General features: G+C 37.5%; 1 protein-coding gene across 3 annotated transcripts; it reads left to right on the forward strand.

Moving 5' to 3' along the window:
- On the forward strand, positions 1-27,708 carry zgc:162952 (PKc_LIMK_like_unk domain-containing protein). Of its 3 annotated transcripts, XM_027162902.2 has the most exons (10): positions 11-143; positions 1,551-1,643; positions 12,885-13,078; positions 13,952-14,073; positions 16,157-16,205; positions 17,391-17,540; positions 24,466-24,633; positions 24,745-24,828; positions 25,117-25,203; positions 25,926-27,708. In XM_027162902.2, the coding sequence occupies exons 2-10, from the start codon at positions 1,613-1,615 to the stop codon at positions 26,028-26,030; spliced, it is 990 nt and encodes a 329-aa protein (XP_027018703.1). In that variant the 5' UTR covers positions 11-143; positions 1,551-1,612; the 3' UTR covers positions 26,031-27,708. The 3 variants fall into 3 exon arrangements, with proteins under 3 accessions (XP_027018704.1, XP_027018703.1, XP_047674815.1); XM_027162903.2 differs by lacking the exon at positions 1,551-1,643 and having other exon boundaries at positions 1-143; XM_047818859.1 differs by lacking the exons at positions 11-143; positions 1,551-1,643 and adding an exon at positions 11,201-11,656.

The raw sequence follows: 27,708 nt of genomic DNA on the forward strand, positions 1-27,708 counted from the left end.
AGAGAGAGCGAGAGAAAGAGAGAGGAAGGAAGAAAGACAGTCAGAGTCGATGTGTACTTGTGGTCGTGCTGAAGCAATGCTGCTCTAATCACACTCCATCTTTCATCTAAACACTGCACTTCACACTGAACCTGCACTTCACGGTAAGTGAATGCTTTCTCTCTTCAACCCATTCCATCCAAAATCACTTGATCACTTAGGAAACAAAATTAAAGGTTGTCCAGTTGAACAATTATACTGAATTGTTCATACTGAAAAAGTGCATTCTCTGCCATATGAACAGGGAATGACTTAAAGGTTAATTCTGACATTAAGATGCCTCATGGATATTTCACAAGAATGATTTTTAAAAGTATGAGGTATCATTGAATTAAAAAACAAACAAAGCTTTGGAACAGGAATAATTTTAAATCAAACAGAATTCAAATTAGACTGAATCGTTTGGAAATGCGATACGATGTTATAGGGAGGAAAACACATCAGTTAAAAGTGTGGAAACTGTTTCTAGCTGTTTAAAAGTCATTTATAACAGAAATGTGACTTTCGTGAGAACTCCACAACATTAAAAGTGACTACTGATGGGTAAAATGAATGCCATCCTTTTTTTTTTCTTTTTATAGGAAATGTAAATGCATTGAAAAAAAAGTATCATTTATAACGGACATAAAATTGTTTTAAAAAGGCTTTAAGGTCAGTTCCACAACATTCAACTTAACTATAAAATGAAAAAAAAACAAAACAAACAGAACTAGACATGATTAAAACAATGTAGTCGTACTTTAATAAGTGAAATTCGACAGTTCGTTTGTAGTAAAAGCGCACAAGCGAAACCAAAAGTCGGTTAAACACTTACTCAACTGTCTAAATATGGTTAAAGCCACACAGTAAAATTAATCATTTTTCTTTAAACTGTGAATAATTTGTGATAGTAGAAGTTTGACGTAAGACTAACACTAAAGTAAGTGTAGCATGAATAAACAGGATTATCAATCTATCTGTGTGTCTGTCTGTATCTATCTATCTATCTATCTATCTATCTATCTATCTATCTATCTATCTATCTATCTATCTATCTATCTATCTATCTATCTGTCTGTCTGTCTGTCTGTCTCTGTCTGTCTATCTATCTATTTGTCTGTCTGTCTGTCTGTCTATCTATCTGTCTGTCTGTCTGTCTGTCTCTGTCTGTCTATCTATCTATTTGTCTGTCTATCTATCTATCTATCTATCTATCTATCTATCTATCTATCTATCTATCTATCTATCTATCTATCTATCTATCTATCTATCTATCTATCCTTAATTAGGTTCAGGTTTAAGGCCCAATGTGTCCCCCAGAAAAAGTCTTCAACTTCAGCACTAGGTTGATGTTCTTGTGTTAGTCACTTCTTCATGTTCAACACTGTGCTCAGCTTTCATCCTCCATCAGTTTCTTCACTGTGCTCTTCTGTGTTTTGGTGTGGTGGACAGTTGCTTTGCTTGTACACGGGGTGTGTGTGTGTGTTCATTGTTGCATATGTGTCTGTTTTTCCTCTGCGCTCTTTCATCAGATCTCCATCAGCTGTCCTACACTGTAATGCTCTGACAGACCGTTTCTACATCCAGCCTCAAGATGAATGTGAATAGCTTATTAAACAAATGGAGTAAGTAATTTATACCTGAACTGTGATAATAAAATTAACTGCTATTCTAACACACATTATACTAAAACCAATACTTCTCCAAATATCATTAAAGACTTGACCACTCTCTAATATATTACATACAGTATACATAATAGCAGGATAATCAAAGTATAATAACTTGTCCCTGTACCACAGCACTATTAAATTCTCTATTCTGATTGGACAGAAAGTGTTGAATACGTTCCTATAACAGCGGTTCGGACAGTAGCATGGTTTATATCAATGCACTGGTTTCTATAGTAACCATTTGTTATAGAAAAATAGTTAAGGATGAAGGAGAGGGAGCATCTTGATTTTTACAAATACAATACAAATACATTTTTAATTTCGCTTAGAACAGTGCAAGACAAAAGATAAAATTATATATGAACATGTTGTAGTTTTATATTATCTGTTTATATTTACATTTACATTTTAAATAAAAAAAAGGTCAAAATCTATTTTTTATTTCACAAATACACAACCATACGCCATACGGCATGCAAAGAAATGCTCTATCGACGGTTTGCGTCGTGAAATATAGTAAAATCAATTAAAATGACATAAAAAAATTAAACAAAAGCATAAAAATATACTAATAGAATTTTAGTACAATTACAATAAACATATTATTGACTATATTATATCTTTGGACATTGTTCATACTATTTAGTATACTTTTAGGATACTGTATGTTGTGTGTGTGTGTGTGTGTGTGTGTGTGTGTGTGTGTGTGTGTGTGTGTGTGTGTGTGTGTGTGTGTGTGTGTATAGTCTAGGTGTCTTTCTTGCATAGTGCAGGTAAGCACGCAGTCAGCATTGCTTTCTTCTTATGTTACACAGAAGTGTTGGCTCAGTAGGTTTGCAGGTATCATTTCCTGTGTGTGGTTCATCACACTTAAAGGGCCAGAAAGCACATCACTGTCTGTTGACGTTGCTGTTGATTTTTTTATACTATTTAGTTATTGACACACAGCTACAGTAGAAGGTTAAAGGAGCAGGTGATTTCGCTGTAGTGAAGAATATAAAACAGAAGTGATGGAAAAACACCTTCATTACAAGGACTATAACGAGTCTCTGTATAATCCTTCATTATTTGTGTGTGCTTCCTAGTCATGCACATATTAAACCATTAATATAATTCATCTCTAAGTTTGGTTTAGTTGTGCTGTTGAGCTTTTGATACTGATTGGTCATTACTGTTTCTATAGCAACAGCTCATTTACATGGATTTGGATGTCTGAAATTCCAAATAACCTAAACCTAATAATAAACCCAAATAATTTAATATCCATGATTATACAACCAAGTAAAACTCTGAAATTGTTGATATGGTAAAGAGATGTTTATTAACTGTTAGAGCTGTCTTATTAACTTCAGGAGAGAGCGAAAGTATGGCTTTTTATTGCTGCTATAGATAAAGAGATAACAGGAACTACCTTCTTTCATGGACATTCCGCAATATATAATGCAACTATATTATAAGTTATTAGCAACTATATTATTATATATTATATAATAATAATAATATAGATTATTATTATATATTATGTTATATATTATGTTTTTATAGCAATATACCTGATATATTTTTTTTATTATTATTATTATCAGGTTCAATCTGGAACCTGATTGGTCCATTTTATGACATCACAACTCTCACTATACAATAGTTCTTTACAATAGTAGAGAGAAAATACTATGCAAAAATATGACTCTTGCTCTGTGATGACAGATTTGACCCCCAAAAAAACAACAACAAATCAGCCAATAAAGTCATAATAAAAATCATTAAAATTAGTCTGTTAAATATTTGAGAAGATCAAAGTATTTATTAAAATGATGGCACTGATTCTTTAACACTCTCTTTGATATTAATGTCCAGAAGCCAGGAGAATTTTCTCTCGTCACTAACACCAAGCTAATGACGACCTTCAGAGAGTGACAGTGATCCTGTAGCCTACCGTGAGCAGTGACCCTCACATTTCTCAATCATTTCTCACTCCTTCTCTCAGTCCTTCTCTATATCTGTATATTTGTTTGTTCTAGCTCTTAATTAATGAAGGCAAGTTCCTGCATGGAGTAAGAAGTATTTCACTCGTCGGTGTGCGAGAACCTCCCAGTCTGTATCCTGGACAACCTTTCCCTGTACTTTAGCATTAGGCAGGAAAACATACTGTCCTGCATCCTATTTCCTCACATCTCACCACACACACACACACACACATACGACCACATATCTGTATCGCTGTATGAGTTCTGACCTCTAAAGCATTTCGTGTTCATTCTGTCACGGTTGAATTCTTGTCAAGGTTTAGCAAATACACCTTTCATTACATTACAATATCAGTGCTAACATGCGATAAGGCTGTGCTTGAGCTCTTGTATTCATTTTAAAACATGGTCCAAAACACTATCCACTACATTACACAGTTTTTTTTAATGTAATTCTTAATGATGAAGAGATTTATCATTCTTTCCAAGATGGTAGCAATTGAATTCAGTTTATTGCATCATCATGAATAATAACTGAAGCACAACACAAGGTGTACAAAGAGGATTAAAAAAAAACTGATATTTTTTGACTTCTGATAGTAAGAGGAAGACTCAAAAGTTCCTACTGTTACCGCTTCACTTTTTTTGGTTCTTGTTTCTATTTCTCTACCTCTCATTCGTAAGCAAGTGTAAGTCTAACACCATTCAGGTATGTAGCAAACGCACGTCATTGGCCGACCTTTCTCCACCTTCTGCCTCGTTCCAACTGCACTGATGCAGTCTGACTCTCAGGAGTGGAACAAATGCATTTAGCACACCATTGAGCCCAAAGTGAGGACCTTTGGCTGCTCATGCTGTTGGTAACAGTACTGGCAGTTTTAAAAAGGAGGCTTTGTGAGAATGAGCTAAATGCTTTAGGGTGTTGTAAAGAGTGGTGAAGTAAGAGCTGGTTGCTGTAAATCTCTCCGCAGATAAGAGCGTATTGAGGAAGTGCATGACGTGCGAGTGTGTTAATCAAGTAGACGTTGGGGGAAGATGCAGGAATTTTTGCAATTCGGGTTATAGAGATAGCAAACGGTACCTGATATGAGATTTGTTCATAAAACGGAAATGGTCTTAAATACTTTCACACTGAAATATGTAGCTTAATTTTATTGATTTCTCCTCCATGATTGCTAATTCTGATCCCATGAAATGTGTCATATTATATCACAGCCAGTGGGTTTAAGCTAACGAATTTGTTGTTGAACAAATAGCTAGCTTAGCTAATTCCTTTTCAGCAAGTCCCTTAATCATGGTCAGGATCTGACCTTATCCCAGGAATGTGGGTGTGAGAAAGGAACATGCCCAAGATGAGAAGAAAATTAATGACAAGGAACCAGATCCATATACACAAATGGACCTGGGATTTGAACTCACATTCTTCCGATTGGTAATCCAATGCCTTAACAACTAAACTACACTACCACATCCCTATATTGTCGTTACAATAACCTTCACTCTCCTGAGTAGGCCATGTCTTCATGACTGTACTTTATACACAGGGGCATTGTCATGCTAGAACAGATTTGGGCCTCTTAGTTCCAGTGAAGGGAAATTGTACTTCTACAAATACATCATATACAATTGTTTGCTTCTAACCATGTGGTAACGGTTTGTGGAAGAATCACATATTGGTGTGATGGTCAGGTGTCAACGATATTTTTATATATATATTTATAGACATGGCACACTCAGATTTTTTTGACTGTAGTACCTCTTTACCTTGTCTGTTCATATTTAACCCAAAAGTTATGTCTCTGTAGTTAAAAATCATGAGATCATGTCATGAGAAAATGCACATGGTTTTCAGTTGAAGCCCTGGTCTAGGAGCATCTGATGGATGTAAACATACCCTGAAAAACAGAGAGATTGCGACAGTTGGTGGGAATGTCATGTTCCCTACTGTTGCCCTTTTGTGTAGAGCTGAAGTGGGAGAGAATGTGAGGGGGAGAGAACTGAATCCTCTGCCAAAGCTTTCTCAAACATGTGTGGACCAAACCATGTCACACAAGCTGATCTCTAACTGTAAATGAACTCTGTAAGCTCTCAGGTTATTATTCATTCATTCATTCATTCATTCATTCATTCATTCAATCCTTAGAAACAGTTTTCCCAATATAAATTCCCCCAAAATAAAAGAATTAAATGATACAAATAAGCAGAACAAAAATATTATTATTAAGGCTCTGGGTTGTTGATCAGAGGATCAGTGTTCAAGCCACAGCACTGCCAAGCTGCCACTGTTGGGCCCTTGAGCAAGGCCCTTAACCCTGTCTGCTACAGGGTCACTGTACTGTATAATGGCTGACCATGCGTTACCCCAACTATCAAGGTTGGGATATCTGATGAAAGAATTTCATTGTGCTTTAATGTATATAAAATAAAGGTTTTTATCCATGTAAAATAGAAAAGAATACAAATGTCTTCCCACTTAATTTACAAACAATTTTTTGCATCAAGTGCTATTTTTTTATTTAATTTAAAGTAACAAGTGTAGTTAAGTGATCAATATAACTAGGATTATTCATGTAGTGATATACTGGCAGTATAGTATAATATATATATTTTATATTTTTATATTTTTTTTATACTATATTATATATATATATATTAGTATAGACTCCTATTAGATGTTTATTCCAATGCATGCCATCTTCTCTTTCACATATTATGTATTAGTTTTTTTTATTTTAGAATTTGTAAATTGTCTTGTATTATCTCGTATTATTGCAAGAGTAAATAAACAAAAGAACAAAGACTAAAAGAAAAAAGATAATATAAATAAGTGGTATGTAAAGTTATTAGTATTGCTATAAAACAATCAATAAAATCCCCTTAAATCATCCTACATGGAAGTTCATATAATATACAGTTGAAGCACAATCAGCTAAATCGCTAAAACGACAAAGAGCAAAACGTTATTAATTAATGAAGATTTGCAGTTTGTGAGATTTTCATACACATGTAATGTGTAAGCAATTATTTCAAGCTAATACGTGTCTTTAGGAGAAACATACAGTATGTCGCTTGAGCTGGAGGAGAAACGACGCCGTCATCGCTGACGCAGTCGTTTCTGTCTTCTCATAGCACAAGTTACTGGAATGTCCGTGTTGTGTACAGATGCTTTACTGCCTCTCGGGTACCTGTGAAATCGGCACATCTTTCTCATGACTCCACACTTTTACATGACTGGACTCAGTCTGCATGTCTGCTGTCATCTGTTCACTCGTTTCTTTCTTCAGTTGTCCCTCAGTGACGATGTTATTTTGCACCCAGTGTAGAAATGAAATGATCACAAACAAACGAGGTGGACTGACGAGGCCTGCCATGAGATGAATAGCATGTCCTTAAGTATTATACAAGAACAAATTCAGCATGTTTGTAATTAAAGAACATCACACCATACATTTGACCTGTTCTAAACATCCATTCCCTCTTTTTTACTATCTATTCAAGTTAATAATTTACATTTAGATTACATTTAGCCTTAAATGTTATATGAATATGGGACCTGGAGCACAGGTTTTATCAGCTGACTGTCTTTTGTTGCTTACAATAAATTGGAATGTTGATAACACATAAGCAGTCTTTAATAATGCTCTCAATTACATGTAGATGCATATTTTATGCATTAGTGATTGTGGTGGTGCCTATGGGGTGTCGCTCTAGGATGGTTGCATATGAGGCTGGGGGGGGATCACAGTATACTCACTACAAAAAACTAGACTACACCACTGAGTTTTCCTCTGAATATTAAGTACTGACCCTGGAAACTCCTTCCAAAAACATTCACAATACTGTAGCACCAATTACACATGATAATTTGTGGTGTCTTTTATTTTATCTTCGTTGAGCCTTTATATCTCAATTTTGACTTGTTTACTGATTGACAGCCTTTAGCTTTTCCTTTTCTTGTTTTTGACCCTCTTGTCTTGATTCTTTTGCCTGGTTTTACACAGTTGAGGAGGAGTTCCCTTTTACAGCCTGGTTTCTCTCAGGCTTTCTTCCTCGTATCATCTCAGGGAGATTTTCCGTGCCACCATTACCACAAGCTCTCTCATTAGGGATAAATATACATTTCTATTTAAAATTTTATCATTTATATTCTGTACTTTTATCTTTTATATTTCTGGAAAGTTGCTGTGCCACAGCGTCCACAGTTAAAAACACTGTAGAAATAAAATGTCTTAATTCAACTGAATTTCCTGAGAGACTGCATAAATCCAGACAACACAGTCCCACCCGTTCTCACACCATCTATCACACTTCACAATGAGGGACGTTTATCTGTACAAAAGAACAAGCTTGTAGCTATCACACATCTACAGATCATCATATCAGCAACCCTTCATGAAGAAGTCGATATTTAGTTAGTAAACTGTGGTTTCAGAGCAGAAGCTAATGACTCACTGTGCAGGAATTTTACTCACTTGTGTGCAAATTCTGGGTGTTGTAAAGTCTTTGCCCTTGCCCTGTAGAAGGGTGAAGGATCAGGACCGAGTTAAAAACCAATTGTAAAACATAATGCTGTATAACGTCTTTGCGGACGGATGACGGTAACGTCATGTCTTAATGTAATAACTTGTCTTGTCTTGGTAGTTGTATTTACGTGTCCTTTCTGAAAAGGTGTTAGATCTTGCATGGCGTTGGGATAATAATGTGCCCATGCACACAAAACTCATCATCCGGTATATAGACAGAGAAAATACTGTACAGAAAACATTAGTGCAGCAGAGAACAAGGGACGCCTTGTCTGTTTATTAGCTTATTATTAGCTGCGCTTTGTTTTTTCTAACACTTCTGCCATGTGGGTCTGTGGGTGGGTTTGTGGCTGGGAAAAGAGAGAGAGAGAGTGTGTGTGTGTGTGTGTGTGTGTGTGCGTGTGTGTGTGTGTTTGTGTGTGTGTGTGTGTGTGTGTGTGAGAGAGAGAGAGAGAGAGAGAGAGAGAGAGAGAGAGAGAGAGAGAGAGAGAAAGAAGCAAAAGAGACAGTGAGAGAAACACAGATACTGAGATAGATGAATAGAGAGCAGAGAGAGAGAGATGGACAAAGAGAAAGAGCAAGAGGAATGGGGTAGACAGAGGTGGAGAGAGTGAGAGAAATAAAAGAAAAGAGAAAGAGACAAGTAGAAAGAAAACCGAGAGAGACAGAGGCAGCCAGATTGAGAATGAGTATGTGTGTTTGTGTGTGTGTCTGTTTCTGAGTGTGTGTGAGTGAGTTGTCTACAGAGATCCTGTGCAGCTGTGATTGTGTGTGTGTGTGTGTGTGTGTGTGTGTGTGTGTGTGTGTGTGTGTGTGTGTGTGTGTGTGTGTGTGTGTGTGTGTGCAACCTACTGTCATGATGAATGGCACTCGATAATTTGTCTAAAACAATAATATCAGTTCTCTTGTGTGAGAGTGACAGTGTGTACTGTATGTAGCAGCTGTTAGCGTCTCACTGTACTGTTCCCTCTGATGCTAATGTCTCCAACCATGTGGAATCATATCACCTGCAGGATAAACACATGTTTGAACTCAAGCATTATCCTGGCTAGCAATGTGTGTAACATTGAGCATGCTTAATTGTAGTGGGAAGATTGTCCACATGCTCAAAGAAACATGCTGTGGGACCATATGGAGTGAGTGGATTTAACGCTTGTTACCAAAAGTCTACTTTACACTATTTTTCCTTTAGTGGAAACAACATAAAAAATAAGTGATCATTTACAGTATTTGATAGACATCTTATCCAGAGTGACATACAAAAGTGCTTTTAAGTCTGTTTATGTCTGTCTTAAGTCTATGAATACATTAACACCGTTTCACTAGGTTACAGACTTAGGACACCATAAACCTAAAAGTTTCAGGTATTAATACACACATAAAACAAACAGGGAAAGTAAGTGCTAGTGTGGTGTCTCAGGAAGAAGTAGGTCTTCACCCATCGTTTGAAGACTCAGGTGTTCGGACATCTAGCGGAAGTTTGTTCCACCACCTCGGCGCCAGAACAGAGAAGAATCGTGCTGTGTATCTACATCTTACCCTGAGAGATGGGACCAGTCGAGCAGTGGTCAGAGGGACCTGTTCCATTTTTGTCTTTGTAGGCAAGCGTCAGTGTTTTGAATCTCCCAGAAGTCAGTGGAGGAGTCCAGCAGTGTGGTGGTGTGGGAGAGCTTAGGCAGAAAGTCGTGCAGAAGTAAGAAGAAAGTGTTTTAAAGGACGGATTCGTTATATATGCTTGGTGACATCTGACTTGCTACATTTGTAAACTTGGCAAATTTTGTACTTTTATTGACCATTGTGATCTTTAGACTTGGCAACCATGGTGCCACTTGGACTCTTGTTAATTATTGCTAATTATTAAAGCCACACTGAAAATGATGCATATTAACTTTTATAATAACCCGATCTTCCCTGGCATCCAAAAACTCCAGAGTCATTAGTGTGAGATTAATCTTCTTTCAACACGCTTTCTTTTCACTTTGATTTAAATTTCTAAATGACTTTGTCGACCTGCTAAAATCAAGCCTTGCTTCATCTCCACCCAAAGACATTGATGCAGCAGTGCATTAGTCCTTTAGTCTAGTCTAAGTGAGTACACTGGATGATGATCTGCTTCTAAAGCTGATCTACTGTAACTTATAATACCTGCTTGGAGTTCAAAGTTTGCGGCAATTACTTCCAAACCTCTATATCGGATTTCTCATGTTGAACGTTGCAAGACAATTGTACGTGAAAAAATAAGCTTTTGTGCTGTTGTTTTTATAAGCTAACAGCAAAATCTGTTGGCAGCACTATTTACCTAGAGTTAGCTCCACTTTTTACCTGGAGTTATCTCCACTTTTTACCTGGAGTTAGCTCCACTTTTTACCTGGAGTTAGCTCCACTTTTTACCTGGAGTTAGCTCCACTTTTTACCTGGAGTTAGCTCCACTTTTTACTTGGAGTAAGCAGCACTCTTTACTTGGAGTTAGCTCCACTTTTTACCTGGAGTTAGCTCTACTTTTTACCTGGAGTTAGCTCCACTTTTTACCTGGAGTTATCTCCACTTTTTACCTGGAGTTAGCTCCACTTTTTACTTGGAGTAAGCTCCACTATTTACCTAGAGTTAGCTCCACTTTTTACCTGGAGTTATCTCCACTTTTTACCTGGAGTTATCTCCACTTTTTACCTGGAGTTAGCTCCACTTTTTACTTGGAGTAAGCAGCACCCTTTACTTGGAGTTAGCTCCACTTTTTACCTGGAGTTAGCTCCACTTTTTACCTGGAGTTAGCTCCACTTTTTACCTGGAGTTAGCTCCACTTTTTACCTGGAGTTAGCTCCACTTTTTACTTGGAGTAAGCTCCACTTTTTACCTGGAGTTAGCTCCACTTTTTACTTGGAGTAAGCTCCACTTTTTACCTGGAGTTAGCTCCACGTTTTACCTGGAGTTAGCTCCACTTTTTACCCGGTGTTAGCTCCACTTTTTACATGGAGTTAGCTCCACTATTTAGCTGGTGTTAGCGCCACTATTTACCTGGAGTTAGCTCCACTATTTACCTGGTGTTAGCAGCACTTTTTACCTGGTGTTAGCAGCACTTTTTACCTGGAGTTAATAGCACTTTTTACCTGGATTTAGCTTTTGAAATTATCGTTAGCAATCATGCCAAATATAAAATAAACATCTAAATCAGAACAGCTTGGACTTTTGCTCGGACTGGAGTGATTGAAAGCCAATTGAGGCTGAATCATTTGAGCTCTGTTCAATACCATGTCAAAATTTCACTCAGTTCAGTCCTCCAGCACTTTGTTCCTCGCAGCTCTGATTAAAAAGAATAGTAATAATAAAATAAATAAATAAATAAAATGAAGCTAATTGGGCACTCCTGACATCAAAATCAGGCTTTTGTGTAAGCTCACTTTCATCTGCCCACACTTCCACCTACATGAGTGAAATGTCTGTGTGTCGCTTATGATGAACTGTTCAGACCAAGCTTAAGGTTTGTTTTATTAATCTGCTGCATATTCAGGTCTTTTTTTATTATGTAAAAGTGGTTTGGATGTGGGGGGCACGGTGGCTTAGTGGTTAGCACGTTTGCCTCACACCTCCAGCGTCGGGGTTCGATTCCCACCTCAGCTTTGTGTGTGCGGAGTTTGCATGTTCTCCCTGTGCCTCGGGGGTTTCCTCCGGGTACTCCGGTTTCTTCCCCGGTCCAAAGACATGCATGGTAGGTTGATTGGCATCTCTGGAAAATTGTCCGTAGTGTGTGAGTGAATGAGTGTGTGTGCGCGCTGCGATGGGTTGGCACTCCATCCAGGGTGTATCCTGCCTTGATGCCTGAGATAGGCACAGGCTCCCTGTTCGGATAAGCGGTAGAAAATGAGTGAGTGAGTGAGTGATTTGGATGTTACAGAGCAGTGAGGGACAAGTTTAGTAGTTTAGTAAAAGCTCAAATATTAGCTGAACATATAGGTTTCGACTTTAATCCTAATCACAAACTAGATCACTGTTCAATCACTTGATCGATTTTAGCATTTACTTAATTTTATTTTAATACACAACAGACTGCCTTAAATTGTAAAGTCTGATTTCCTGAAGTGAATTATCAATGATGTGGTGATATGATACAGAGCTGTGTTCCAGTTGATTGATTTACAATAACAGCATATCCTGAAGTGTTATATTTTTCTTTCGGTACAAGTAATTTGTCCTTGATCACGATATTATATCGTAACCCCTTCCACACTGTCCCCAGTACCAGGGGTGAGCCAGGACAGGAATTATACATCCTTTTCTTAATCATACAAATCCTGAATCTATCTACACATGCAAAAAATTTCCAACACCAAGCAACAAATCTGACACAAGCGATCGACCGTTACAACACGGTACAAACACAACCAGATCCTGCAAATTCCAACGGTATAACGATGAACACTGACAGAACCATAAGCAAAAAAAAAACAACACTTTTTTATTAACCACAGTTTAATGGTAATATATGTGTCCCTAAAGTGAGAGTTACAGGAATCTCTGGCAATATATATGATTTTGAATGGAAATATATTGATCGATTTTTCTGTAGGTTTCTGTTAAATTGTGTTATAAGATGAAAAACTCAATTCGGTTAAATCCTGCACACACATAACCAGGTACTTTTAGTCTTGTGTTTGCATCATGTACAAAGGAGTTTAAAGACTTCAACAAAACATCTGTGTCCACAACAGCTCAGATCCACAGGATGTGTGAAGTGGACGTGACGTCTGAACCGAGCAGTCCGACGCTGTACAGCGAGTCGTCAGACGCTTACTATCACGTGGACCGTTGGCAGAAGCTGCGCACAGCCGTGAGGAAACTCGAGTTCTGGGAGAACTTCAGTCATGAACTTATTGGAAGCGGCTTCTTCTCCAAAGTCTATAAGGTGAGAAAAGGATATGCTGTGTGGTATAGATGTTGGGACTTTTGGTGGGTTTGGTGGTTTCTCTCAGATAGTTTCCACTTACGTTTTTTTTTTTTTTTTGGCTAAATTCTTTTCTTGTTTAATAAATGAATGTAATATTTCTACTATTGCTTTATGGCCAGCCCTAGAAAACAATTCGATAAGCATATTTTGACATTTTATCAAAAATATACTATAGACTTCCTTGAATTGCAGTATGTTTTTTTTTTTTTGTAAGCAGAAGTAAAGTTCTAGCGTTTTAAAGTTCGGAATAATTTCTGAAAGATTACATTCAAATTGAGCAGAAGACCTGAACGCACAGTCTAAAAGCAAACACCATTAGTGAAGCATGATATACATAGTGGAGTGCTGGAATAGAAAAATAATCAATGACAGGGTGGTTAGAAATGGCCTGATATGAAGCAGAATTTCAGTGAAATATTAACTACACCCCAGTAACTTGCAATCTTGATTGCAATCATTTATTAAATGTTTGTGTATTTGTTTGTTTATATGTATGTATGTTTTTGGTTTATTTGTTTATCTGTCCGTCAGTCTGTCTGTGTATTTTTTTTTATTTGTTTCTATGCATGTTTGTTTGGTTTATCTGTCTGTCTGTCTGTTTATTTATAGGTATAGTATATATAGGTGTGCTTATTTGTTTGGTTAATCTATCTATCTATCTATCTATCTATCTATCTATCTATCTATCTATCTATCTATCTATCTATCTATCTATCTATCTATCTATCCATCTATCTATCTATCTATCTATCTATCTATCTATCTATCTATCTATCTCACAAGAACAATTTAACACTTGCACATATTAACTGAACTATCCCCTGTTACTAGGTGATGCACAACAACACGCGCAAGGTAATGGTGGTGAAGATTTATAAAAATGACGTGGATCAGGACAGCATCGTCAGAGAAATCAGCCTTTTACAGAAACTTTCTCACCCCCACATAGTCAGGTACAGTAAGTGTTCTTCTATAAATGTGGTAACTCTGCCCTGAATGTTTCATAAGCAAGCCGATCCGATCCGAAGCTATGAGACCTCTCCTGATTTCATCACGACTGCTTTATAACAATACACTCTAAATTTTCTTTTCCTTATCTTAATCATTATCCAGTATAGAGGGACACAATAATGTTTTTTTTTCCTTCTGACTTCATTGTCTCTGAGTTACTGATACATGTGAACAAACAGAGCCTGTGACGCTTAGCACTGCCGCTACCGAGTCGGAGGTCGCATGACATCATGGAGCATTTAATTTGTCTAAGCAATCTGAAAGTGTCCTGTTCTTATCTAACTGTATTGTGGCTCTACGGTTACCTGGGACCAGAAGTACTTTGCCCATGATTTATCAGCCTGGAATGCATTTAATATTAACAGATAATACTGCTTTAAGGCCTTGAGATTGAGATACTAGCTCAAGAAAATAAGACAAGAACAATAATTTCAGCATTTTATTATTTCATTCCTAAACATAATAGTTTTAATATCTCCTTTAGCAGCTTGTGGGAAGAAGACTTAGTAGTAGTCCTAATAATGGAGACTAACAGAGGGCATTGAAACACACCAGCAGTATATTTATTTACAGTAATGCAAGGGTAAAGCATTTGTTTATTTGTTTGCTTGTTTTGTGTCTTCATCTATCTATCTATCTATCTATCTATCTATCTATCTATCTATCTATCTATCTATCTATCTATCTATCTGTCTGTCTGTCTGTCTGTCTGTCTGTCTGTCTGTCTGTCTGTCTGTCTGTCTGTCTGTCTGTTTGTCTGTCTGTCTGTCTGTCTGTCTGTCTATTACGTTTTTATTTGTGTGACATTTTTCATTGTGCTTTATTTACTGTAATAAATAAATGATGATGATGATGACGATGATGATGATGATGATGATGATATCTCCAGCCATTTTAACTGTACAACTGTTCAATCATGTCATTATCACATCAGCCAGTCATGTGGCAGCAGCACAATGCATAAACCCACGCAAAGATTATACCCAGTGACCTTGACCATGCCATGGTTTTCTGGTGCCAGACAGGCTGGTGTGAGGATTTCAGAAACTGCTGATCTCCAGAGATTTCCACACAACATTATCTCAGCTTCACACTGAGGAGTGTGAAAAAAATCCACTCAGCATCAGTTCTGTGGGTTGTTGAAGACTGGAAATAGACCAGGCGATTCTTCACCTGACCAGGCAGATACCTGATCCTGGCTGACAGGACTGAAGATCTTTAGTTTAACTTGTGCATTCTGAGATACCTTTTCTTCTCATTATGCTTCTAAAGAGTGTTTATTTGTCACAAAGTGATGCAAAATTCAAGTCAAGCAGTTTTAATAAACACAAGGTACAGATTCCTGATACAAATTGGCAGCCAAACACAGTAAACAGGCAGTGGTTAGGGCATTGGCTAAGAATGTGAACAAGGACAGGCAGGAATTTATTTAGGAAACAAGTGAGAATCAGCAGCTTGGTGAGTGTGTGTGTGTGTGTGTGTGTGTGTGTGTGTGTGTGTGTGTGTGTGTGTGTGTGTGTGTGTGTTCATCGATAGAGACTTCAAAGCACTTTTGTATCTTGGATCAGTAAATGTAAATGTGTGTGCGTGTTTGTGCGTGTGTGTGTATTTGTGTGTATGTGTGTGTACAGTATGTGTGAGAGTGTGTGTTTTGGTGGCCATGTCTTTAGGCCGCAGTGTACGCTATGAAATGGAGTTCAGGATAATTACCCTGAATAACCTGGTGAGAAAACTGTACCATACGTTATAATAGAAATCTTATGAATGCTTCATTTTGCCATATTATTAACATTGCCCTAAAATATCTTTAGAACACTTTCACTGAAGTGGACTAAAATAATGTGTTAGTCACATGAATTGGGATTCTGATTGGTTGATTCTGCTTCATGACGTGACATCATTTGAGTCATTTTGTTACCGCAGCTTTCCTGTGAGCTGTAGTAGCAGGTGTATTATGATCAGTACTACAGCCCATGATCACACAGGACACACCTGACTCTTTCCTCTTTTCTGTGATTACTTCAGGTATCTTGGTATCTGTGTGAAAGAAGACAAGTTGTATCCCATTCTCGAGGTGAGCTCCAAGTTTTCCCTCTTTTCATTTATCTTGTTTTCATTTTCTCACCTTGTGCGCTCTTTCTCTGACAGTACCATAGATTTTGTCTTGTACGTTTAAGAGTTTTTTTAAAGCGCTTATCTCTTATCACACAACACAGCAGGTTATGTACTGTATATTTTAGGTTAAATTGGATGTAGTGAGGTGTATTTTAAAGCCACACGATGGTGTTTTTTTTATTTTAATTCGCTTCTACTGTAATGACAGGATATGATGTCGTCGTCCTTCGGCTGCTCCCGGTTCAGGGTCACCACAAAGGATCATCCGATCCACATAATTGATTTTTGCACAGGTTTTAGGCAGGATTTAATTCCCGACTCAACCCTCTCACATTTTAATTGGGCACTGAGAGTAAAAAAGTGATAGCGCAGGATGCTAATATTAATCCTCATCATGGTTGGATATGTAATCTGTGATTTAGTATAAGTTTATCTGCTCACATTTTATGGTAGCTCTGTTAGACCAACATGCAACATATAATAAACGGATTAGCTTGAACACAAACAGAACGAACCTTACCCGATAATCAAAAGCCATGCTAACAATGCTAAGGGGTGAAAGCCACAAACAACACATGCTTCAGAGGAAAGAGGTGACTCAGATCAGTAGCTTCTCGATTAGCGTCACTGTGGTGGAAATAATAAGTAAAGTTAGTACAATGTAATTAAAACTTTTAGTGTAGTTGTGGTTGTGGTTTGAGGTTTTTTCTCTCGAACGCAAAGTGTCATTTGTTGTTTTTTTGACTAGTGAAAATAAACACTGCTAATTTTTTTGGGTGAAACAAGGTTGTTTACAAGGCAGAAAGCAAACAATAGTCCAGAAAACAACACTTTCTGTGACTTACAGAGTTTCTTATAGATAGATAGATAGATAGATAGATAGATAGATAGATAGATAGATAGATAGATAGATAGATAGATAGATAGATAGATAGATAGATAGATAGATAGCTTTATTAATCTCAGAGGAAATTAGATTATCACAAGCACAGGTTATAAAAGTCCACCCCCCCCCCCACACACACACACGTACACACATTTTATATTTTACCGCTTTTTTGCACTGAACATTTGATGATTACTAAAGAATTGTTGTTGCAGCGTAATGTCGTTATTATTTATCGGCTTCTATTTATGCTTCTAGTATGTTAGCGGAGGCTGTCTGGAGGAACTACTAGCTCTGAAAGATGTTCCTCTGTGCTGGAGGGAGAAAGTGGACCTTGCCTCAGACATCACCAGAGGAATGATCTACCTTCACTACAAAAACATTTACCACAGAGATCTCAACTCCAAGGCAAGCCATAGAACAAGCATTGTAGCTTCTGTCTCTGTGTGTGTGTGTGTGTGTGTGTGTGTGTGTGTGTGTGTGTGTGTGTGTGTGTGTGTGTGTGTGTGTGTGTGTGTGTGTGTGTGTGTTAGGGTCATTAGTTGCCAGGAATCCCACAAGTGCTCACCAAACCTCTAGTGATGAGAAGCAGATCTAAAGCAACAAGGCCGTTCCATTCTTATGCTAATTCACTAACTCCTACTCTCAGGATCTCTCTCACGCTCATACACACACATACACATACACACACATACACAGACACAAACACATACACAGACACACAACCACAGCCGTTCCCACATCATTTGATAAACGCATAACGCTTGCTCTGTATATATTTCAGTCCAGCTTCACACCCCCACCCTCTCTTTTCATGTTTACGCTGCTCTCGGTTGAGATTTGTCAGCCTTTTAGATAAGAACAATCGAGCAGTGGGGAACAAAACTAAGCACAGAGCTCACATACACACGACTCTCCGACACGCCGGCTACCACAATGAATAGGTGCCTTTCACACACTGCACTGTGCAGTTGCATGAACTTGTGCCAGCTTGTAGAAGAGTTTGCCTTGGCATCACTAAGAATTAAAAATAAAATTAAATAATTTATTTATAAAATATATTTTTAATTAAATAATATATATATTTTATTTTTTATTTTTTAGTCTCCAATTTAGATTAGTTTACACTTGTCCTTGCCTCTATCTGCCTCTAACTGCTTACTTGATACTTGAAAGATACTTGATAGTTGTGGCTGAATTTTGGAGTAACTGATCTTAATATTTCCAACATTTTTAACAGCAGTGTCATAAAAGCTGAACAAGTAGCTGGGAAACTATAACGGTAAAGTCTAACTAACTCAAATAATCTGCGAGTTTAGTATATTTCAGACAAAATACCACTAAAGTTTTTGAACGCACTTCATCCTAGGGCAATTTTCATACAGCTACATGACACCTACAGTACATAAGCGTATATAACAACTGCCATAAACCTACATAAGTCAGGAATAGTCTTGTTATAGGAGAATAATCACCAATAGGCATTTGCAATATAATAATTTTAGTCAGTATAAAATATAATGTTTATTTATAACCGATTTATATAATATTACTATAACAAGTTTATGTATGACTTAAAATACACGATAGAGCAGTAATTTTCCCAAGTAAGTTCTGTCTTCTTCATCTTACTTCGCGTGCTCTTCCTTTCTGTCATGCTAATGTTCTCAAAAATCATTATATATACGTAAATGATATCATTCGTCATAAAGACTACTCCAGTCATTCATAACCCTAAGTTAATAGAATACTTAAAAGCAAAGTGTAGAAACAGAATAAAAAGTATTTATCTCTATAATCTATCCCTAATGTGCAAGCCGGAGGTGACGATGGTGAGGATAAACTCCCTGATTTGATATGAGGAAGAAACCTTGAAAGATATCAGACACAGTAGTGAACCTCCTCCTTATTTTGGGTGACACTGGACAGGAAATAATGTAAATGTAAATAAATGTCCTTTCTACAACAGTTTGTAGTTGGGTGGAATTAAGAAACCAAGAGCTTCTAAGGGAATTGACAGAAACTGCTGAAGTTTTCAAATTATCGCTAATGATGAACCGACCATAATAAGCTAAAAAAACAAACCGACACACATACAGTAAGCTTGTGTTACTATGCTTTACTTTAACCGGCTTCACTTAAGCTCAGTACACGTTTGGCTCGTCAGTCATCAAAACATCCAAACTCAACTCACGCTTATTTAGGTTTAGTGAAAAAATGCACAACTCTGTCATTACTGTCACAGTGGCACTGTAAAAGGTTTTCATTAAAATCCAAATAGCAAAATGAACTTCACTTTATGCAAAGGTCAGTAAAAAATAAACCAAACTCTGTCATTAGAGTGTCAAAGCATTGCCAAAGATTTTCATTAAAAAAAAGGGTAGAAATATGAAACTTTGTTTTTGGGCCAGAGAGAAAATGCATGTTGCTCTGTGATTCTTGTCCATATTTTAAACTTCTCTGTGTCTCAGGGTTATACATGGAGCTTTCGTTTGATAATGTTTTCATCAAAAATTCACCAAAAAGACACTGCAGAGCATCTTTTTATGGAACGCTCTTTACTGTTGGATTTTTGTAGTCACGTTTGGCAAAACTAATGTAAAGCAGAGCAGATTCAAATAGATTAGAATAGAACAGAGCAGAGTAAAGTGAAGTGAAGAAGAAGAAAGTAAGAGTACAGTAGAATAGAGCAGAGAAAAATGAGGAGAGTAAAGTAGAGAAGAACAGAACAGATTAGAATAGAACAGAATGAAGTAAAACCGAGAGCAGTAGAGTAGAATAGAGTAGGGAACAGTAGAGATGAATAGTATAGAGTAGAATAGTTTAGAATAGAGTAGAGTAGGTACAGTAGAATACTTTAGAGGTGAATAGTGTAGAATGGAGTAGTGTGGAGTAGAATAGAGTAGAAAACAAGAGAATAGAATAGTATAGAGTAGAGGACAGTAGAGAAAAGTAGAGGTCAGTAAAATAGAGTTGAAAAGTGTAGATTAGAATAGTGTAGAATTGAGCAGTGGTCAGGTGAATAGAATTGAACAGAGGACAGTTGAATAGTGTAGAATAGAATAATGTGGAGTAGAATAGAGTAGGGAACAGTAGAGATGAATAGTGTAGGATGGAGTAGTGTGGAGTAGAATAGAGTAAAAAAACAAGAGAATAGAATAGTATGGAGTAGAGGACAGTAGAGTCGAATAGAGTAAAACAGAACAGAGGACAGTAGCATAGAATAGTATTGAGTAAAGAAGAGGACAGTAAAATAAAGTAGAGAATAGAGTTGGAGTGTAGATTAGAATAGTGTAGAATTGAGCAGCGGTCAGGTGAATAGAATTGAACAGAATAGAATAGTGTGGAGTAGTATAGAGTAGAAAACAGTAGAATAGAAGACAATAGAATAGAGCGGAGTAGAATAGACTAGACAGAGTTGAATAGCGTAGTATGGAATAGTGTGGAGTAGAATAGAGTAGAATAGAGTACTTTCTAATTCTACAAGGAGAAATTTGGCTCACAATACAACAGTAACTTTAAAGGCTAAGACTTACTTACAAAAACACAAATAATCCAAAATCAGTACACAACTACACAACTCTCCAAGTTCTATAGACTGTGTGTGTTAGACACGTGTGACGAGCATATGCCGTGTGGTGAACAGTCATTAATGAGACATGTGCAGTGACACTGTGTAAACATTTGTTGTTCAATATGTTTGTTGTGCGGTAGTAGACATGTACAAGACATGCACAGGACTACAAAGTCAGGTGTAACAATCTAAGTTAGTGTTACAATATAACAGTGCTGTTGAACTCTCTTTTCTGATTGGTCAGGAAATCCAGACAGCTTCACATCACAAAGAAATCATCTGGAATAAATATTTTCTCTAGGTGACATAACAGGCTTATGGATGCCTTGTGTAGTCCTATGAACATGGTTTTTACTAAACACGATTTTAACAAATATTATACCACCAAACTTACTGAAATGTCTACAATTATCGTCCGAATAGCTGAGAGTTATGTTGCTATTGGAGAATACAAGCGAGTGTCGGCCGATATCAGGGTCCACGAGTTGCTATAAGGGACTAGAGAAATGCACTGGATAAAAATTATAACATTCAATAAAAAGCAAATAAAATAAAAAAGTTTTGGTTTGAAATATCATTTGCATGATTAAAAAAAAAACAGGCCAAAAGTCTGTGGTAAAGTTTAGGTCACTCAGAAGTCATTCATGTCCAACAATGGATCAACCAAAGGGAGAAATTAAATAATTGCCCCTGGGTTCTGTAGTTTTCCTGGTTTACCCAAAACATATTTCATGCAGCTAACATTAAAAAAGTGTACACTAAAATCTGACAGATTTTTTTCCACTTTAAAGTCAAACTCACTCTTCCTCAATTTCCGATTTCTGAATTAAAGGCTGGATGATTCCCCGAGTCCTCACATAATCAGAGGCCACTGCATCTGGAAAGAGTAAAATACAGTCATGCTGCCGACTATAATGCAGAGCAGATGTTGAGCTCAGAGTGAAATCCATTCATCAGCATTTTCCTCCCCAGAGCTCCCATTAGCCCATGTTTCCAGCGGCGCTTTTGGAGCAAAAAGAAAGCTGTTACGTATTTCTGTAATTCTCTCTGCACTCTGATTTTAGACATTTGCTTAATGTCTAACAAATCCAGTCAAATCTCAGTGTCACTTTACTGACTATAGTGCGTATGAATTGCACATAGCTTGTGTTTGTTTAGGGCATTTTTAACGTACTATAGCATGTAGGGGTGTAACAAAAAGCTGAAAAGCTGCATCTGTTCCTTTCCTGCTCTAAATATTCGTATCTGTATGTAAATCTGCATAGCCAAAGATGCCGTGGACTAAACCAGAAGTCTAAATCTAGCAGTCTAACTTAAGTCACCTGAACCCTGCCCAGGCAGTTACTAAGGATGTGATTATGAATGGTGTTAATGCATTAACATAAACATGCAGTAAAACAACTGTTGCCCTGTGAACAAAGCCAAAAGCATCTCCTATTCATATCTGTATCAATTTCAGGCACAATATCTGTTCTTTCTGAATAATATATGTAGTTACATGTGTACAGAATGTGTTCATCAGATCCTTCTGCTGAATGTCCATGCCTGTTTTTCTCACTTTCAACCATAACACATACAAAAATTAGTTAAGCAAAAGCTTCCGTTCCGTTTGTCTAAAACCTCCAGCATCTTTGTTTGGTCCATGTGATGCTTTGTGTCTTAGCATTCTGGTGACTTGTTAATCAACTCCCTCTGTTTCTTTTTCCCACTCCACCATTTTGTACTTGATATTGCTGAACAGTACATAAATCTTTGGCAAGGTCTCACACTAAATTTAGCACTTGAGAGGCTATAGGCCAGATTCCCAAGGTACTCGCATAATCAGAGGCAATCTGGACAATCTGAATACACTAATGCAAACCAGATGCTGCACTCCATGTCTGGCCTGTTTTTCCAGCACCTGTTGCCCCAAAAATCCCATTTGCCCCTGTTTAACCTACCTCAGTCAGGACCAGAGTTTCCCCCTGATTCATGTAATCATCTTTGCCACGCTATTAGAGTCAGAGTTTTTGTGCTTTTTTCATATGATGCTTGTAAAAATAAGTGTCACTACTGATCTTGACTCAGAAATCTCAAGTGAGTCATGTGTCTAGACAGCTCTTTAATAAAGCATGCAAGAACCATGGCTTAGATCGAGGCTGTTAACATGCTCTCGGGGAGCTGAAGAACATAGAGGATAAACCAGAGGGGTGATGAGTAGTGAGGTAGTGAGACGCTTTGGAGAAATACAGGGTCAAGGCTGAATAATTGATGCAGCTGAGAGAGCGATGACGGCAGACTTTATGGAAGCAGGCTGCCTTAGAGAGCGTGTAGGAGTTCTGCTAGAGCTATCAGTGATGATCTAGTCTAACATCTGTTAAGTGCTCCAGAAATCTATTCTGTATTCAGAATTTAGCCTCACATGGACAGGTTGGGCCCCGGTGACCACCATAACACTGACAACAGTTCCTAAGGATGCTGAAAATACATTGCCGAAAATACCCAACACATTCATGCTCATTAGTACAGTCCTACTTCCCACATGCTTGGTATCTGACCTCATATTAAAGATTTTGTTGCATTCCAGGGCATCGTTATCATGTGGATTATATCTGTACACATTTCTCCCTGCCGGATTTGGTCTACTGACCAGCCAGCTCTCTCTTATCATCACATTATCCAACCAGATAGGATAAAAGGATGATGTGCTTCCTACTGTATGAGACACATGAAAATCATATGTATACGTATTAGGAGCAAATGTGAAATATCAATAGGACGTGCCAGTGTGTGAAGTGGCCATGACTGTTCTAGTCCTTAAAAACTTTTGTCTATCTGATGTCCGAAAAGATTTTTTTGACCTCTTGATCTACAGCAATTAAAATGCCTTAGATTAGAAACCTGAAACTGTGTGTAGATGAGAAAGTGAGACAGGAAGTTGGCTTACACTGCACTCTTCTGGCAAAATACAAGTGTTACACTGGAAATTAGTGAGGATAAAATGTGATCATTGATTGGTGAATTACATGAAGTTCCAGGTTAAATCCATCATCATATTATAATCAATTCCACAACGTTCCTAATTTCACATTTGTCATCACAAGAGTAATTATATATTTATGGCCCAGAAATGTTCTGATATTTATTCTACATCTTGGAAACTGAGACACGGATTTGAACAATACAGTAATCCCTCGCCACTTTGCGGTTCAAGTTTCGCGGTTCAAGTTTCGCGGCCTCAGTGCATCGCTGATTTTTCAAAAATATTCATCAAAAAATAAAATACAAACGGTTTCCCAGGATGCCAGAGAAAGAGAGAAACTCTCTCAGAGGCTTTGCACATACCCACGGGCACTCAGACAAGGCACATGATTTGGTTCCCAGCACAAGATCTGAGCTGATTGGCTGCGCATCATCGCATCCTCTCCCAGCTTCTTCCCTTGTTGTATCTCGCCACTCTCGTTCACGCTGTCAACTGTGTCTCGCGTATTGTGTTCGAAATTAACTTTTCGTTAAGCCCTTACAATGCCTCCTAAGTGCCGTGCCCCTGCGAAAGATTCCTCTATTGAGCCCAAGAGGAAGAGGAAGATGATGACCATCAGTGAAAAGGTCAAACTTAGGGCCAATCTTACTTCGCGGATTTTCACCTATCACGAAGGATTCCGGTCCACATTAACCGCAATAAACGAGGGATCACTGTACCTCAATGCACATCTGTCTTCAAACCCTTTTTTTTGTCTTCTATTGTTTTATCTTATGCTTTATGCTTTCCTCCTGCAGAACTGTCTGATAAGGGTGACTGCCCGAGGCAGAGAGGCTTTGGTCACAGACTTTGGTTTGGCCAGAGAAGTAGTTGAACTTCCTGCCAAAGACAGGAAGCTGTCACTAGTCGGGTCAGCTTTCTGGATGGCACCAGAGATGCTGCGAGGAGAACCTTACGACCGCAAGGTACCGACAGACAGACATTCAAACTGCTAATATAATAAAGTCACTTTACGAGTCAATGGGCTTGTGTCTTACTGCTCTTAAGGCTGTTTTGACTTTTTGTGTTCTAATTAGGTTGATGTGTTCTCCTTTGGGATAGTACTGTGTGAAATCCTGGCCAGAATCCCAGCAGATCCAGAAATACTTCCAAGAACGCAGGTATACATCGAAATAATAAATAAATAATATACAGTAACTATAATCAAAGGTTCAAATAATGTTAACAGAAATATTTTTTTATATTATGTGAAAGTCTTTGATTAATATTTAGGTCTGACTTCACTGCAGGATCTTCTGTACATCATCATCTAATACTGTGTGTGTGTGTGTGTGTGTGTGTGTGTGTGTGTGTGTGTGTGTGTGTGTGTGTGTGTGTGTGTGTGTGTGTGTGTGTGTGTGTGTGTGTGTGTGTGTGTGTGTGTGTGTGGGTGGGTGTGTGGGTGTCAGGACTTCGGCTTAGACATCTCTGCATTTAAAAAGATGGCTAGTGGATGTCCACAGCGTGTACTCGACCTGGCGGCTAACTGCTGTTTGGTACGTACCGGGCTTTCAGAACACAGACATAAGTATAGCAGGAATGATTTATGAAGCGATACTGGAGGATTAACTGGAAATTTCTACACATAATCAAGAAAACAACGTGATATTGCCATGTACAAATTTTCAAAACAATTTTGAAAATGAATAATTCCGCAGATTTGTGTCACATCCTCACAGCGATGCTTTCAATCTCTTACATTAATGTCATTACAAATATGTCTTCACTTGTAGGAGTTCTCGTACACGTATGAAATCACCTACTTGTACTTTTGCGAATTTAAATAGTTTTCAGCAAAAATGCTAAGTAACACAAATATTAAAAAAGCAAATTACATCGATATCAAACATTTTCAGCCACAAGAACGACAAAATATCTATGAAATTCTGGAAGAGTTGTTCATAAGACAAAGACTTATATTTATTTTTCTTTTTATGAACATAATTTGACACAGTGACATATTCTGTCCAATATATACAGTACACTGTATATTCATATAAAAAATATGAATAGGAAATATAAAATGTACACAGTGTTGCTCTTACAAAGACATCAAGACGTTTTACTTCCAACAAACATTAAAAAAAGTTTAGAACAGCTAGAACAGCCTTTATCTCAAAGTCATCACAGAGACATCTCAGATGCAGTTGTTATTCTCAGTAGTGGTACTGTAGACTTCACACGTTCACATCACATATCTGTCATATTACTGCTTCAGATCGAGGCGTTCCGGAGGCCATCGTTCACCGAGTTGCTGGACGAGCTGTCTGAGATCGCAGAGACGCTGGAGCCACCTACACACACAGACCTGACCACCGGCTGAGCTTCATCACACATGACGCACAGTCCTTCAGAGAATCCTGCACGTTTCTGTACATACGCCTCATCCGTGCGTCCGAGCAAAAAAAAAACAGGATCCGGACGGACAGACGGGAACAGACCGAGTCGTAAGCCTGACTGGCGTCTTAACGAAATAAAAGATGCAGAATATTCTCTAGTCAGAGTTTTCAGTGCTGTATGAAAGATCAGTTCAGTACAGCTATGCAGAAATATCAGAAATGCTGCTGCTGCTGCTAAACGGACTTCTGTGTATCACCACATTCACATTTCAAGGACAGTATGGTCTAAATTTGATCTTTTCTTCAGTGTGGAACCATTTTTTTAGCCTTAAATAGTCACACTTTTGGGTGTGTCACAGATTTATACCTCATATCTGAATATTATCCTGACCTGGAGGGTTGCAAACAGAAAATATGATGATGATGATGTTCATTTTTCTCTGTCGATTCAGGCGTAAAGTTGAATCTTTGATATTTTTGTACATTTTTGTACATAAAAAAAAGTCATTATTTTTAGAGCAAGTATTTCGCTACACAATCCTTTATATTGTATTTGTATATCGTTTCTTTTTTTTTTTTTTTTTGCTTTTTTATTATAGCCCGCATGCCCGGTCGTGTAAAATATCTCTTATATAGAATTAAAAAAAGACATAATTCAAACACGATGTCCTTCCTTGTGAGGTTTGCTTTAACACTTATATTCACACAAGCGTTCGTGTTTTCTAACCCTGCAGGTCAATCCGTGTTTGTTAGAAAAATCAAGAATTTAATATTATCAAAACGTCTGCTAGATTTTCTCTCTTGCTATCTGTGTAGCACCTTATTGATTATCTCAGCTCCTTTTTTTTAACGTATTGAGTCTATTCATTTTTTTATTCTGTGCTTTACGAATATTGCACAATATTATATGTATAAAATATATACAGACACAGCCAGAACTACTGGCACCCTTGGATTTTATCAAGACAATGAAACATTTTGAAATGAAAAGACCTTTTTGTCTTTTTATTTTATTTTATTTTTTAAATCTATACACATCTATACATCTTTGGTTTGCAGTGAAAGTAAAAGCAAAAACTACTGTAATAAGAACTGATTCTTCATGTTGTCTACGACGTGGACGTTCTTGAGTGGTCTGCATAATATTATTCTTAATACACGGATCTTAAGTACATCATGAATTAATATATATAATATAATATATTCATCCGTGAGGTATTTAAGATCTTGTAACATAAAATTCCTTGTACTGTATACTAAGATCCATATAGGCATCTACGCAAAAATTGGGAGTTACCATTGGATCCTTAGAGATCTATTAGAGATCAGTTTGTGTCTCAACCAGTCGAACCAGTTGGTTATGTTTGGTCTTATTGTGGTGTTTCACATCCCCACATTTGACTAGCAAACCTTTAAACTTCAAAAAATTTCCAGCAGTATAAAGTGGTTCCATGTCCCGTGTCCTGATGATTTATCCCATACTTATCCTGTTACATTATAAATGAACAGGACTGTCACGTTCGCTCTGATCTGAAGAGTAATGATACCCCTTTCATCACACAAACAGGCCCTTATTAGCTTTCATTTCTCATTACCTGCTATTTTACTCCATGCTCTGAACTCTCAGCTATGTTAATTCTGTAATAAACCAGGTTTGTTTTA

Source organism: Tachysurus fulvidraco, chromosome 9, assembly GCF_022655615.1.
Source record: "Tachysurus fulvidraco isolate hzauxx_2018 chromosome 9, HZAU_PFXX_2.0, whole genome shotgun sequence".
Lineage (NCBI taxonomy): Eukaryota > Metazoa > Chordata > Actinopteri > Siluriformes > Bagridae > Tachysurus > Tachysurus fulvidraco.

Coding starts and splice junctions, on each gene's coding strand:
- zgc:162952 (XM_027162902.2), top strand. CDS start 1,613: ATGAATGTGAATAGCTTATTAAACAAATGGA. Junction 1,644..12,884: donor TAGCTTATTAAACAAATGGA/GTAAGTAATTTA, acceptor TGTCCACAACAG/CTCAGATCCACAGGATGTGT. Junction 24,634..24,744: donor GAGAACCTTACGACCGCAAG/GTACCGACAGAC, acceptor TGTTCTAATTAG/GTTGATGTGTTCTCCTTTGG.